Source organism: Spea bombifrons, chromosome 4, assembly GCF_027358695.1.
Source record: "Spea bombifrons isolate aSpeBom1 chromosome 4, aSpeBom1.2.pri, whole genome shotgun sequence".
In the NCBI taxonomy this organism is placed as follows: Eukaryota; Metazoa; Chordata; class Amphibia; order Anura; family Pelobatidae; genus Spea; species Spea bombifrons.
Genome location: NC_071090.1, coordinates 13,878,600 through 13,891,565, shown reverse-complemented (window position 1 = coordinate 13,891,565; position 12,966 = coordinate 13,878,600). Strand labels below are relative to the sequence as shown.

General features: G+C 40.4%; 1 protein-coding gene across 2 annotated transcripts in view; it reads right to left on the bottom strand.

Annotated features, from left to right (window-relative positions):
- The window catches only part of LOC128492708 (A disintegrin and metalloproteinase with thrombospondin motifs 2-like), a 236,005-nt gene that overhangs the window by 133,875 nt on the left and 89,164 nt on the right, over positions 1 to 12,966 (bottom strand). For both annotated transcript variants that reach the window (XM_053465368.1, XM_053465367.1), the window contains exon 4: positions 2,302 to 2,504. In XM_053465368.1, coding sequence (XP_053321343.1) covers positions 2,302 to 2,504 — 203 coding nt within the window. The remainder of the gene's footprint in view (positions 1 to 2,301; positions 2,505 to 12,966) is intronic.

Sequence of the window (12,966 nt, the reverse complement as noted above, 5' to 3'; positions counted from 1 at the left end):
TACAGAGAGTGACCAAAAGCCTGGGAAGGCCAGACAGGTTGTGGTGATAGGGGATTTAACAATACAGAATGTAGATGTTGAAAAGGTTGCTGTCTCCTGGGTGCTCGGATTCAGCATTTTGTGGACCAGGCAGACAGATTGTTGAAAAAGTCAATAGCAAGTGATGAGTCATTAAAAATATTTCAGGGTACTAGGTGACCTGGAGTTAGGACCATTTGTTAACATATTATTAAATGACTACACATTTTGGTAAAGTGTAAGAGGTATGTTTTTATTATAGATCTACGTTAAGGCCTAGTATCAAAGAAACAGTATATGCTGGTACTGGTACTTATAGGCAAAATTTGCACAGGTGAGAAGAGGCGCAGCAGATTAATTGTAAGTATATGCCGCAAACCCCAAAATATTTTTATTGATGGAGAACATTAGCTTTTATCACAATTTGAAAAGGCTGCACATCTGGGTCACATTTTAATCATGGGGATTAACTGGAATACTAAAAGAACTAGTTCAGCAAAGGATAAAACATGTTGACCCTGCTAAATGACTACAGTCGGAATAACTGGAGACACCAACTAGAAAGTACACCAGTCTAGGTTATACTTAACATCATATAACTTTTTATTCAAGTAGGGGAGCACTGTAACATGGTGACACAAGATTGTTTAATTACTGTCTACTAATGACAAAAAACTAAGAAAGGAAATAGTTGGCCCATTGAAATCTGAAACAGGTAAGTTGGTTAGTGAAGATCTGGAGAATACAGAAGTTTGTAATCAATATTTTGCCTGTGTATAAGAATGAAGAGCTGATACCTGCATGTTTGCAAATTAAAGCTACAGTGTCAGATAATATACATCCCTGGGTACTTATAGAACTTGCTTTTGATTTTCAGGGAGTCTCATTGTCTGGCAGTGCTAAACCAGAAGTGGTACAACTATTCAAACAGGGATCAAAATCTAAGCTAGGTAATTACAAACCTGTGAACTTCACATAGGTAGGGGTAATAGACAGAATTCAGACAGTTAATGGAGAATTATCCAATGGAAACCATTATTCAATATATTTATTAATGATCTTGCAGTGGGAACTGAAAGCCATGTGTTGGTATTTGCAGGCAATATGCAAGTTAAGTAAGTAAGTCTGAACTAGATTTTCAAGGCTGCAAGTATATTTGGTTAAATTGGAGGACTGTGCAACCATGTTGCAAGTAACAATGGATGCTTTAACATTTCTACGGACTTGTGTTCAGCTCTAATTTTCTTCTTTCTTATTTACTGTACCCATACATTTTTTTTCAGAACAAGAAGGGCTTGCTTCAGATACCATTATTTTGAGTCTATCATATAATGTACCATAAAAAGTATAAATGTAAATATAGTGAAAAATTGAGAAACAAAGGACTTTTTCTTGAAAACATGTTTTACTGATCTACAAAAGCTAAGGAGCTTGCTAAATAGATTCTAATATTTCTCCTGAGTGTAGAAATAGCCAATGTTTTTCTTTTTTTCCTTTTTTGTATGTTATAGGGAAATAAGTAGCATAGTGTAATTTCAAAACTTTTTTTCAAATATGGTCATACTGCTCCTATGTCCTATTTGGGACATCTTTGAAGCCAGCCCTTTCAATTTACCTTGATCAAACCATATATGTCTGAAAACTAGACACCCCAAGGTATTTCAAATGCTGGTATTTTAACTCTTCCCATGCACACATTTTACTGCCAGCTTTTGCCAAGGAGTAGTATTGTTTGTGTGTTTTTTCCTAGTTTAGGTATGAATTTACAGCTCCTGGTGTGTGTCACTGGCAAACAACACCCCAATATGTGTTCAGCAACATCTCTTGAGTACAGTGATGCAACCCATGCATGGGTTTGTTGGGTTGCTAAAAGGCCACATTTGGGAAGTGTGCATTTTTAAAATTGGAATTTTGACACGTCATCCCACCTGTGTTACAGAGGGTGCGTAGGGCTATTACTACTATTACTATACTACTACCGCCATTTTACCGAGCAGGGCTGAAATTAGAAGAGAGGCATGGGATTACATCTTGACCTCTATAAAGATTTTTTTAATCTTTTTTAACCCAAGCTGAACACAATACAAAGGACAGAAGGTGGCAGAGATTCATTATAAATCCCCTTATCCCACCAGGAACTGAATGGGGTGAAGGAGAGGCATGGCCTGTGCCTCAAATAGTTTTTTTTAAAATGTAATTATAAGTTAATATGTTATATTCCATCATTAAATGCTTGCAGTTGTTTCTATTCATTGCCAACTCGAATGGAAGTGGATAACTCACAATGTTTAAAAGTGTCAAAAGATATTTTTGTACATATTCTTTTCCATGGAATCGTACAACAGAATCATCTACTCCAAGAAGAACTTCAATATTGTAATCATCATCACTTGCATGCCTACGATTTCTTCTTCTTGTGCCGTTGACTTCATTTCCCAAATTATCCAGTATATTTTCCAGGAGGTTATAGTTATGTTTACCAGCTTCTAAAACAAAAAATAACAGTAACTGTTAAGTTATCATAATATAGTAATTTAGGTTGGAAAAAATCAACTAAGTTCATCCTTGCTATTGATCCAGAAGAAGGCAAAGAAGCAATTTCCACTTGTGCCTCTGAATTAAGAAACTATAACTAATCTTGTCTTTATAACCAAATATATCAGTATATATTTGTCTTTGCTAAAAATTTACAATTTACAATCTTTTGATTTGTTCACAGTTTTACAAATGTATAAATTGTTTCATCACTAATCTTTACCAAATTTTGCGGTGAAATTGTTTTTTGTTTGGTTGGTTCTTTGGCAGTTTTGACACATGCAATGCTGCTTTGTGTTTCTTGTCCAGAAAATAAACTGCAGCCAAAAACACCATTTTACCTTCAGCAATATCGCCCTTACCTAGGAACGCTCTGGTATTTGGTCACATGTCACATGGGATGCTCTAATTGATGTCAGTGATGACCAAACTTCTGTTAAGAAATTTAAATACCCTTGGAATGGAATGGTGCCCAGTTAGAGCACTGTCATTGGGGCCAAAAGTTTTGGCTGCAGCTGTCAGAGGGGAGATCAGGCCGTTATTTGACAATTTCCTATTCAACTATGTGGATTTATCCCCGCCATTGCAAAATGTTCATGACCTACAGAATACATCATACGTCATGCAAGAACATTTTTTTATGATGTACCGGTATTTTGTACATCCTCTGTCCTTAAGGGGTTAAACAAAATTGACCATTTAACATAGTATCAACATTTTACATTAACATACATGTACATTGTAAGAAAACTGATTGGCACTGAAACTTTACATGGGCCTACGTGAGTTAAGTACCAGTATTTTGTATTGTCTCCTTCTTGTCTCCATTTGTATATCTTAAGAAAAGTCCACTGTTTAGTCTATGTTTAATTGTGTTATTTCCTTAATTTGTTTACCACTGTTCTGATGAGATTCATCTAACGCTGTTGTTGTTGTTTGTGTAATCTGCCGCCATTGCATTATCTGTTATTTACTTCCACAGTGAATTTGGCTTTATAAAGCATGCCGAATATCAATAAAGTGTGTACTTTTGGATCCTGACAATCTTGTCTCACGACTGGAGGTACAGTTTTTTTGAAAGGCTTTCCCCAGAGGAGCAACTACTCACTTATAGCCATCTTAGACTGTTGGGAAGGCAGTAACAGTGGCCAAGGACCTCCCAGCCAACCCCCGATTCCTGGTTATAGTTATGCCCTGCTGTAACATAGAATATGACTGCAGCTGCATACCATGCCAACTTTTTATGATTTAAGATTCAGACCTAAATCAGTCATTGATATTGTCTTATATTCAGGATAGATTTATGCCTAATCTAACGTATTTCCTTAATGTATTAGCCTCTAAAATGTTAAATGGGAGGCTGTTCTATTTATGTACCACCCTCTCAGTAAAGTAAGACATCCTTATATTACATATAAACATCTGACCCTCCAGTTATAGACTATGATCTCCTGTTCTTGAAACACATTATCTGCATTTTGGACATTGTTCAAGAGTCTTTTGCCAAGAATTTAGAAACTAATATCTGGGCAGCACTTTCCAAGTGCATTTGGAGGTTGGAGATCTATTTTTGTATCCAGTTTTACTTATATCCAGGGGCAACACTTTTCCAAGGGCCCCCTTCAGAATAATTATATATGTGCACACACAGTGCATTAGCAAGTTCTTTCCTGTCCTCCTGAATGGCTCGCACTGTGTGTGTATATATATATATATATATATATAATTATGGAAAGGAAGCCCCCCCAACAAATTGCATGACAGCCATCTGAATGTCCATAAATAACCAACCAGCCATCAGGCAAGACAGAATTAAAATAAATCTTTACATATGTTATGGAAGCAGCTTCTATAGACACACAAAGGCATAATGCACATACATGCATAAACGCACAAAGACCCATTATTATTATTTAATCCTTTATATAGCGCTATCATAGTCTGCACCACTCTAAAACGAGTACTGCATAACATAACAATTTGTCTTACAAAAACAAGAAGTACAATAAGCACAACCACATGCATTCCTACAGAGATACCCCCACATAAATACACACATGCTGGATCCTGACATGCCACACTCCCCGCCCTTTTTTAATTTAAATGGGGGTGTTCCCCACGATGTCAGCGGGAACGCCCATTGGCATCAGCAGAAACACCATCAGTTTCATTGGGACAGCTCACTCTCTCCAGTGGGAACACCCTCAACGTCAGCGGGACAGCCCCACCAGGGTAGGCTTCGGATAAGTCTGACTATAAGACTAAAATCCAGATCCCCCACAGTGCTGCAGGGACCCGGATCCTCCTCTCTGGTAACCTCCGCTGCTGCCGGCACTGCCACAGGAGCGCCGGCATGACATCAGCTTCCGGTGCTCCATCATAGAAGCCCCCCAGAAGTGCCAGCAGCATCGTGCAGACCTTCACCTGCTGAGAGAAAGATTCCCATGGGGACGTGGATCCTGCTCTCTGGCATCTGGTGAACGTCTGTGTGATGGATGCAGACAACACCCGCTGCTGCCGGCACTTCCGGCTTCTAAGACGGAGCACTGGCATCACATGACCTTCCGGTGCTCAGTCATAGAAGCCCCGGCAGAGCTAACGGGCAGCAGAGGTTGTCTACGCGCATCTGGGTGGGGGGGGAGTGTTATATGGGGGGCATAAGGCATTTCTAGAGGCAGAGTGCCCCATGATATGCCATGATATGCCAGAGTGGCATATAGGGGTATAAGGCATTTCTGGAGGCAGAGTGGCATTTAGGGGGAAAAAAGGCATATCATGGGGCAGAGTGGCATATAGGGTGTTAAAAAGCATATCATGGGGCAGAGTGGCATATGGTGGGTATAAGGTATTTCTACAGGCAGAGTGGCATATAGGTTTATAAGGCATATCATGGGGCAGAGTGGCATATAGGTTTATATCATGGGGCAGAGGGGCATATAGGGGTATAAAGCATTTCTGGGGGGCAGAGTGGCAACCCTGGGGCAGGTTGGCAAATAAAAGGAAATAAAAACAAAAACAACATTTTTCTCAATGATAGCTTTTATTAAATATGAAAAAAAATAGGTTACATTAATTAATATTTACTAGTAAAACTTTTTTTCCTATAGGGTAGTCTTATATTCAGGCTTTTTCTTTTTTCCTAAATAAATATTAAAATTTTGGGGGGTCATCTTATAATCAAGCAAATACAGTATATTATATACCATATTAGCTTGATTATAAGACAAGGTTTTTTTCAGAGCAAATGTTCTGAAAAATATCCCTTGCCTTATATTCGAGGTCGTCTTCCAATCAGACCTCAAATTGAGGTCTGACTACAAGACTAAGATCCAGATCCCCCACAGCACTGCAGGGGACACGGATCCTTCTCTCTGGCACCCGGTGGGTGTCTGTGCGAGGCAGACAACCTCCGCTGCTGCCAGCACTTTCTCTGGGGCTTCTGTGATGGAGTATTGGCATCACATCACCTTACGGTGCTCCATCATAGAAGCCCCGGCAGAAGTGCCAGAAGCAGCAGAGGTTGTCTGTGCGCATCCCGCAGTCGGTGAACGTTTGTGGGTTGTGCACAGACAACCTCCGCTGCTGCCGGCACTTCCGCCGGGGCTTCAATGGTGGAGCACTGGAAGATCATGTGATGCCGGCACTCAGTCTTAGAAGCCCTGGCGGAAGTACTGGCCAGCAGCAGCATTGCACTGCACAGACCTCCACCGGCTGCCCCACTAGACACCAGGGAGCCTGAAGCAAGGGTCACAAGTAAAGGGATGCACTGGTAAGTCGGGGGGGGATAAGAGTGGCATGGGAGGTTAAAGGCATATCAGTGGCATATAGGGGGGTTAAAAGGTATAGCTGAGGGAAGTGGCAAATAGGGAGTTAAAAGTCATATCTGGGGCAGAGTGGCATATAAGGAGTATAAGGCATATCTGGGGCAGATGTGCATAACTGGGGCAGAGTGGCAAATAAAAGGAAATAAAAACAAAAAAAAATTTCAATCAGTTTTTATTAAATATGAAAAAAATTGTTTACATGTGAATTAATATTTACTAAAACTTTTTTCTCATAGGGTAGTCTTATATTCAAGCTTTTTCTTTTTTTCTAAATTAATATTCAATTTTTTTTGGGGGGGGTCATCTTATAATTCAGCAAATACGGTATTTTTTTTTTTTTTTTTTTTTAATGTTTTATAAATTCTCCGTTTATTGCAAGGCGTGCATAGGCAAACAACACAGTACATCACAGTGTAGTAAGAGAGCTTACAATAATGCATTGTGGTACATCATATTAACAAAAAAGAACCAATCGTGAGCAGGACGGTACCCCAAAGCCCATTCACGAAAGAAAACAAAAAAACAATCGGCTTGAAAATACATGCAGGGCACTGGAGCCGCAATACAATGGTATAGGTGTGTGTCATAAAAATACAAAACGAAATGCATAAGGACAGATACTGGACAGGGCAGGAACCCAAGGCTCGCATTAGGGCAGAAGACGCCCAGAATGTACATTCGTATGGGCACACATCCTAACCGAGATCTAAGAGCCGGAGAATCAGTACTTAGAGCAAATAACACAGTATAACCCGTGAACAAAAAGCAAATACGGTATTTTAACTTTTTCCATTCACTAATTCTACCACCAGTCTGTCAAACTTTGTGGTAGTATTTTTTTGTGTTTTTTCCCACACACACATTGTACTTTTGGTATGAATGAACCGCTCCAGGAACATGTCAGTGTGGGGACCTGACACAACATCCCCCTGCTGCCTGATCGCTCCATGAGAGCGACAGGGCAGCGTTAACCCCTTCAATGCCGCGGCATTTAGGGGTTAATTCCCGTTTTTCAAGGGGCTCTTCTGCTGGTGGTCTGCCTGGAAGTCCAGGCAGACCAGCAACAGCAAAAACGAGCCCCCACAAGCCCTTTGATGACTCCTGTAGGCATGGAAGCCTACAGCAGTCATCAGAGACTCCCCCCTGCAATGGCTGGTCTATAGACCAGCAATTGCTTCCCAGCTGCCAGAGGCAGCTTCAGTGACAGGGGGAGAGGGTTCTTTGGTCTCCACATGAGTGTGGAGACCAGCCCCAACACCCCCCTGCTGCCTGATCGCTCCATGAGAGCGACAGGGCAGCGTTAACCCCTTCAATGCCGCGATCGCGGCATTTAGGGGTTAATTCCCGTTTTTCAAGGGGCTCTGCTGCTGGTGGTCTGCCTGGAAGTCCAGGCAGAGCAGCAACAGCAAAAACGAGCCCCCACAAGCCCTTTGATAATTCCTGTAGGCATGGAAGCCTACAGCAGTCATCAGAGACTCCCCCCCTGCAATGGCTGGTCTATAGACCAGCAATTGCTTCCCAGCTGCCAGAGGCAGCTTCAGTGACAGGAGGAGAGGGTTCTTTGGTCTTCACACTCATGTCAACACCCCTCTGCTGCCTGATCGCTCCATGAGAGCGACAGTGCAGCGTTAACCCCTTCAATTCCACAATTGTTTATAACACATTCGTGGCATTGCAGGGGTTAACATTTGTCCCCACAAGCTTGTGGGGACTAAATATCAATCAATGCTGTGCTCCAATGGAACATCAGCATTGAAAGTGTTAAAAAAAATATATATATCAAAAAAAATTATTTAAAAAAAAAAACCCAAAAAAACAGCACTGACCTGAAAGTCCAGGGTGCTTCCAGGTCAAACGCTGTGAGTTTAGTAAGTGGGCTGATGATGATCGGATCACTCCTAACCAACTGTTAGTTTAAAAAAAAATCCTGGCTCCTAACTTTTTTAGCTGGCGCCTGGATTCACAACAAATTTGTCAAGCCCTGATTTTAACTATTTCCATGCAAGAATTTTTGTGAAGAGTTAACTTTAGGACTTGGTTATATATATTTTACATTGTTAAATGCAATACCTGAGTCCAAAGTTCTCTGGAGGGTCCCTTTAAAAGGACGTCACCCTCCATCTACAGGCAAAATCTCTCACAGTGGCAGTTGTGACCGCTCTCCTGAAATATACATATATATATATAAAAAACATGAACCTTATTAAATCCAATAATTCACTTTAACTATGTGGTACAACACAAATCCAATTGCTATATATTAAGCCAGACACTGATGGTTGCATTGCATTATTATTTATTGTTTTATATAGCACCACCATATGTCACAGACAGTGGCACAGCATAACTCCCATCATTACATAGTGATCCAGAAACTAGCGATGGTACAGAATAACTCCCATCATTAAATACTGAGTCAGACACTGACAGTGGTACAGGATGGAGTTATCTCCCATCATCATCATTTTGTTGCTTTTTCACTCTCACTCACTCTTACACTCTCTCATACTCTTACTCACTCTCCCATGCTCATACTCTCTTACTCTTGCACATGCTCTCACTCTCTATATGTCTCATTCTCTCTTCTTCTCTTCTCCGCTGTCCCTTTTTTGTAGCTCTGTTTCTTTTCTTGCCTCTTCTTGTTCTTTTGTCTTCTTTCTTCGTCCGCTTCTCCACGGTATCACCTCCGCGGTCCAGGCCTTGTGGAGTGCTTCCTGAAAAGGGCAGAGTCTCTGCACACACCTTATCCACCGAATGGAGGAACCGCAGTGAGGCTGTTCACTGTGGTGTGCGCTGTGCTTCCTTTTGCAGAAGTACTCCAGGAAGCTAGAATACTGCAGACGGCATCATGGAGAAAGAGAGGTGCAGAAACGCTTCTCTACTACTATAATTCTATAATTAAAAATGATTTTCTCTTTCTTAACCTTTTAAATAAATTGAAACGCTATAACTTGTCTAACCTCTAGAGAGCACTGTACTTCTGTTTATATTCCATCTATTTGCAATCTGTTTAAAAGCAAAGAATCTTAAATTTTCATTCTAAAGGCCACATTTGATAAATGTCAAAAGAATTATTAGTTATCGGGTGATATATTAACTGAGCATTTCATAACATTTCAATAAATCACTGCTTGTGTGACACTCAACCTCTTTAAACTCTTAGATGCATTTGTTCGGGTATATTTCCCAGGAGTTTGTAGTGCTGACAATATAAGGTAATTTTATGAGAAAGGATAACAATCAAATTTGCAAAGATCACTCTAGATGTTATTCCATATTTATGTTCGCTTTTTGTTTGTTGATTGTTATTTGCTTCTTAATGTCACATTAGCGTATTTCTTCATAGCTGCATTAAGATAACATTTTCTCTCATTTTTTAATATAAATATGTACAATCCATTATAATTTGTATTATTATTATTATTATTATTACTATTAATTGAGAGTTAAGAGTCAGCAAGATCTCAACAACGTTTGATGAACTGGCCTTGTCCATAATCAGACATTTTTATACCCTACGTGTCACAGCGTGTCAAATTAAAGGCTGAATGGTTAACTGCAATCAATGGACATCTATGTTCCTATGTCCTCAGACGTCATGACTTGTTTTTATAATGGAGCACAATTAAATGACTAAATAAAGCAACAAGATGCACATGTTGAGGGTTCTCTTTTACATGTGACTAGTTGAACAGCCAGGGCTTCCAGGCAGACCACCAGCAGCAGAGCCCCATACAAAACGGGAATTAACCCCTAAATGCCGCGATCATTGAAGGGGTTACCGCTGCACTGTCGCTCTCATGGAGCGATCAGGCAGCTGGGGGGTGTTGTGTCAGCCTACATGCTCACTCCGTGGGAGTGATCTCAGGCTCGGGGGCGGGCTCGGAGTGGCTGTGCTGTCTGCCCAGACTCCTGGGCAGACAGCAGCAGCGCCCCCGTGTGGTGACTCAGCCTCTTACATCCACAATTTCTTCTGGATGTAAGAGGCTGACAAAACCTAGGCGCCAGGACAAAATTCTCTGTTGCCATGGCGACCTGGCGCCTGGGATTTGTCGAGCCCTGGCTTACGTGAATGTCTTTGTATGCATATTGGTATTGTTCAAGTTGCTCTGTATAGCTCAATGAAGAAGTGAAACTAGACTAACCTGGTTTTCACTTAATGATTGTCAGTTATTACATAACATTTCATTTTATTTATAGCGCACCAGCAGATTCCACATTGTTATTACAACAGGGAAAAGTACAAAATATAAACAACATTAAGGCCTTTACGATGCAGGTATTTTCCACTAGTTTAGACTTAAAGACATAAAGGGTTTCAGCAATGGTACACAATGGGGTAGTGGAAAAATCATAGTTGAACAAGTGCATAGCTAAAATGCTGAAACCCTGAAACCCTTTATGTCTTTATATATAATGTCTTTATATATAAATAAAAGACATTTATGTCTTTATATATAAATGTGAATGGTTTTATAAGAAAGCCCTACTTTTTTTTCTCATTTAGTGGTTACCACTAAATGAGAAAAAAAGTAGGGCTTTCTTATAAAACCATTCACATTTATATATACTATCATGTAGTGTGACAAAACAATGGGTAACACATTTTTTCACACTCTTACCCATTAGACCTAGTGCTCAGCAGACTCAAGGTCAGTGCAGAGAACTCAGTGGTTCGCTAGGTAAGTAAACTGACACCCTCATGACTCTGTTATTTATAATTGAATTTCCCACCAAAAGTGCAGCGCAAGGCAGTAAAAAACACGGTAAACCGCTAGCACGACCAGGACATTATTAGGTTACATAACCTTTCCATATTTTTTTTACAGAATTTCTGATCTCATGTCACCCTGCCCTACATGTGTAGGTTTTTTCATGAGGTTGTAAGGGACAAAAAACGAACTAATAAATTAGGGCTGCAACTAACGATTATTTTCATAATCGATTAGTTGGATGATTATTTTTTCGATTAATTGGATTAAAAAAACAATATGCACATTTTTGGTTTATTTAAAATAAGTTAATGAACAAACTGGGTGTTAAAAACAAACATAAGAATAAAAATCTTTTACAAATTTACATTAACATGTCATTGTACTCTGTGCACACAATACTTTATTGTGTGCATCACAATACATCACAATGTCATTCCTGCAAAATGTTGCTAAAAGGTAGACAGAGTGGACCAAGAGATCTTCATAATTATCTGTTATTGTTTTCTGTATTGTTATTATCATTTTACTGTGTCTGTGCCAGAATTGCCTATTACCCTTTTGTGTCTATCTGTGCTTGATAGTCTAGGAATGTCCATACTGGGATATGTAGCATTTTGTTTTCATTTGGTAAAATTTATGTCATGCCTTTCACTACTTAAGTGTGTTTTATTTTACTTTCTTTCTACTCCACTAAGCCTTATCACCTATATCTGCCCTCTTACTGCCCCTGTCCACTTTAACAGTATTTAACACGCTCTATTACAGCCCTCAAAGCCTGCAATACACTCCTCCATCTTCCCAACAACTGAATTTGTTCTTAGACAAGACCTCTCTTCTTTACGACTCCCTCCTACACCACTCCCCACCACTCTTCACTCATCCCATACTTTTCCTCTATCTTCCTCTCACCCAACAACCTGTCCCCTTGACCCCATCCCATCACACCTCACAAAGTCTCTATGTCCATCGCTTGGTCCATCACTTACCCACCTATTTAATCTTTCTCTATCATCTGGAACTGTATCAACAGTCTTCAAGCATGCGCTAATCACACCCATTCTAAAAATCCTTCCTCAGATCCCATCTGTCTGACTAACTACCACCCTATCTCTCTGCTTCCTTTTACTTCTAAGTTGCTTAAACGGATTGTGTACAATCGCCTTACTAACTTCCTCTTCTCTAATTCCCTCCTTGACCCCCTACAGTCTGGATTTCAAACCCCTTCACTCTACTGAAACAGCTCTAACAAAAGTCTCCAATGACTTGCTCTCTGCCAAAGCAAAAGGTCACTTCTTCATTCTAATACTATTGGATCTCTCTGCTGCTTTTGATACTGTTGATCACCACCTTCTTCTTGACTCACATGCTTCTACAGGCATTCGAGATACAGCTCTCTCCTGGATCTCCTCATATCTGTCTAACCGTTCCTTCTCTGTCAGCTTCTCTGGCAAGACATCATCACCCCTTCCACTTTCGGTTGGCGTCCCACAAGGCTCTGTCCTTGGCCCTCTGCTGTTCTCTCTTTATATTTCATTCCTTGGCAAACTAATAAACTCATTTGGCCTCCATTATCATCTATATGCAGATGATACACAAATCTACCTGTCTTCCCCTGATTTTTCTCCATCTCTCGTGTCCCCTATTACCAATTGCTTGTCTGCTATTTCTTCATGGATGTCACAACGCTACCTGAAACTTGAACTTTCCAAAACAGAGCTCATTATCTTCCCTCCTTCTATCGCCACTCCACTACCCGAATTCTCTATCACCATTAACAACACAACTATTTCTCCTACCAACCAGGCCCGATGCCTTGGGGTCATCCTTGACTCTAACCTCTCCTTCATCCCTCACATTCAGTCCCTCGCCAGATC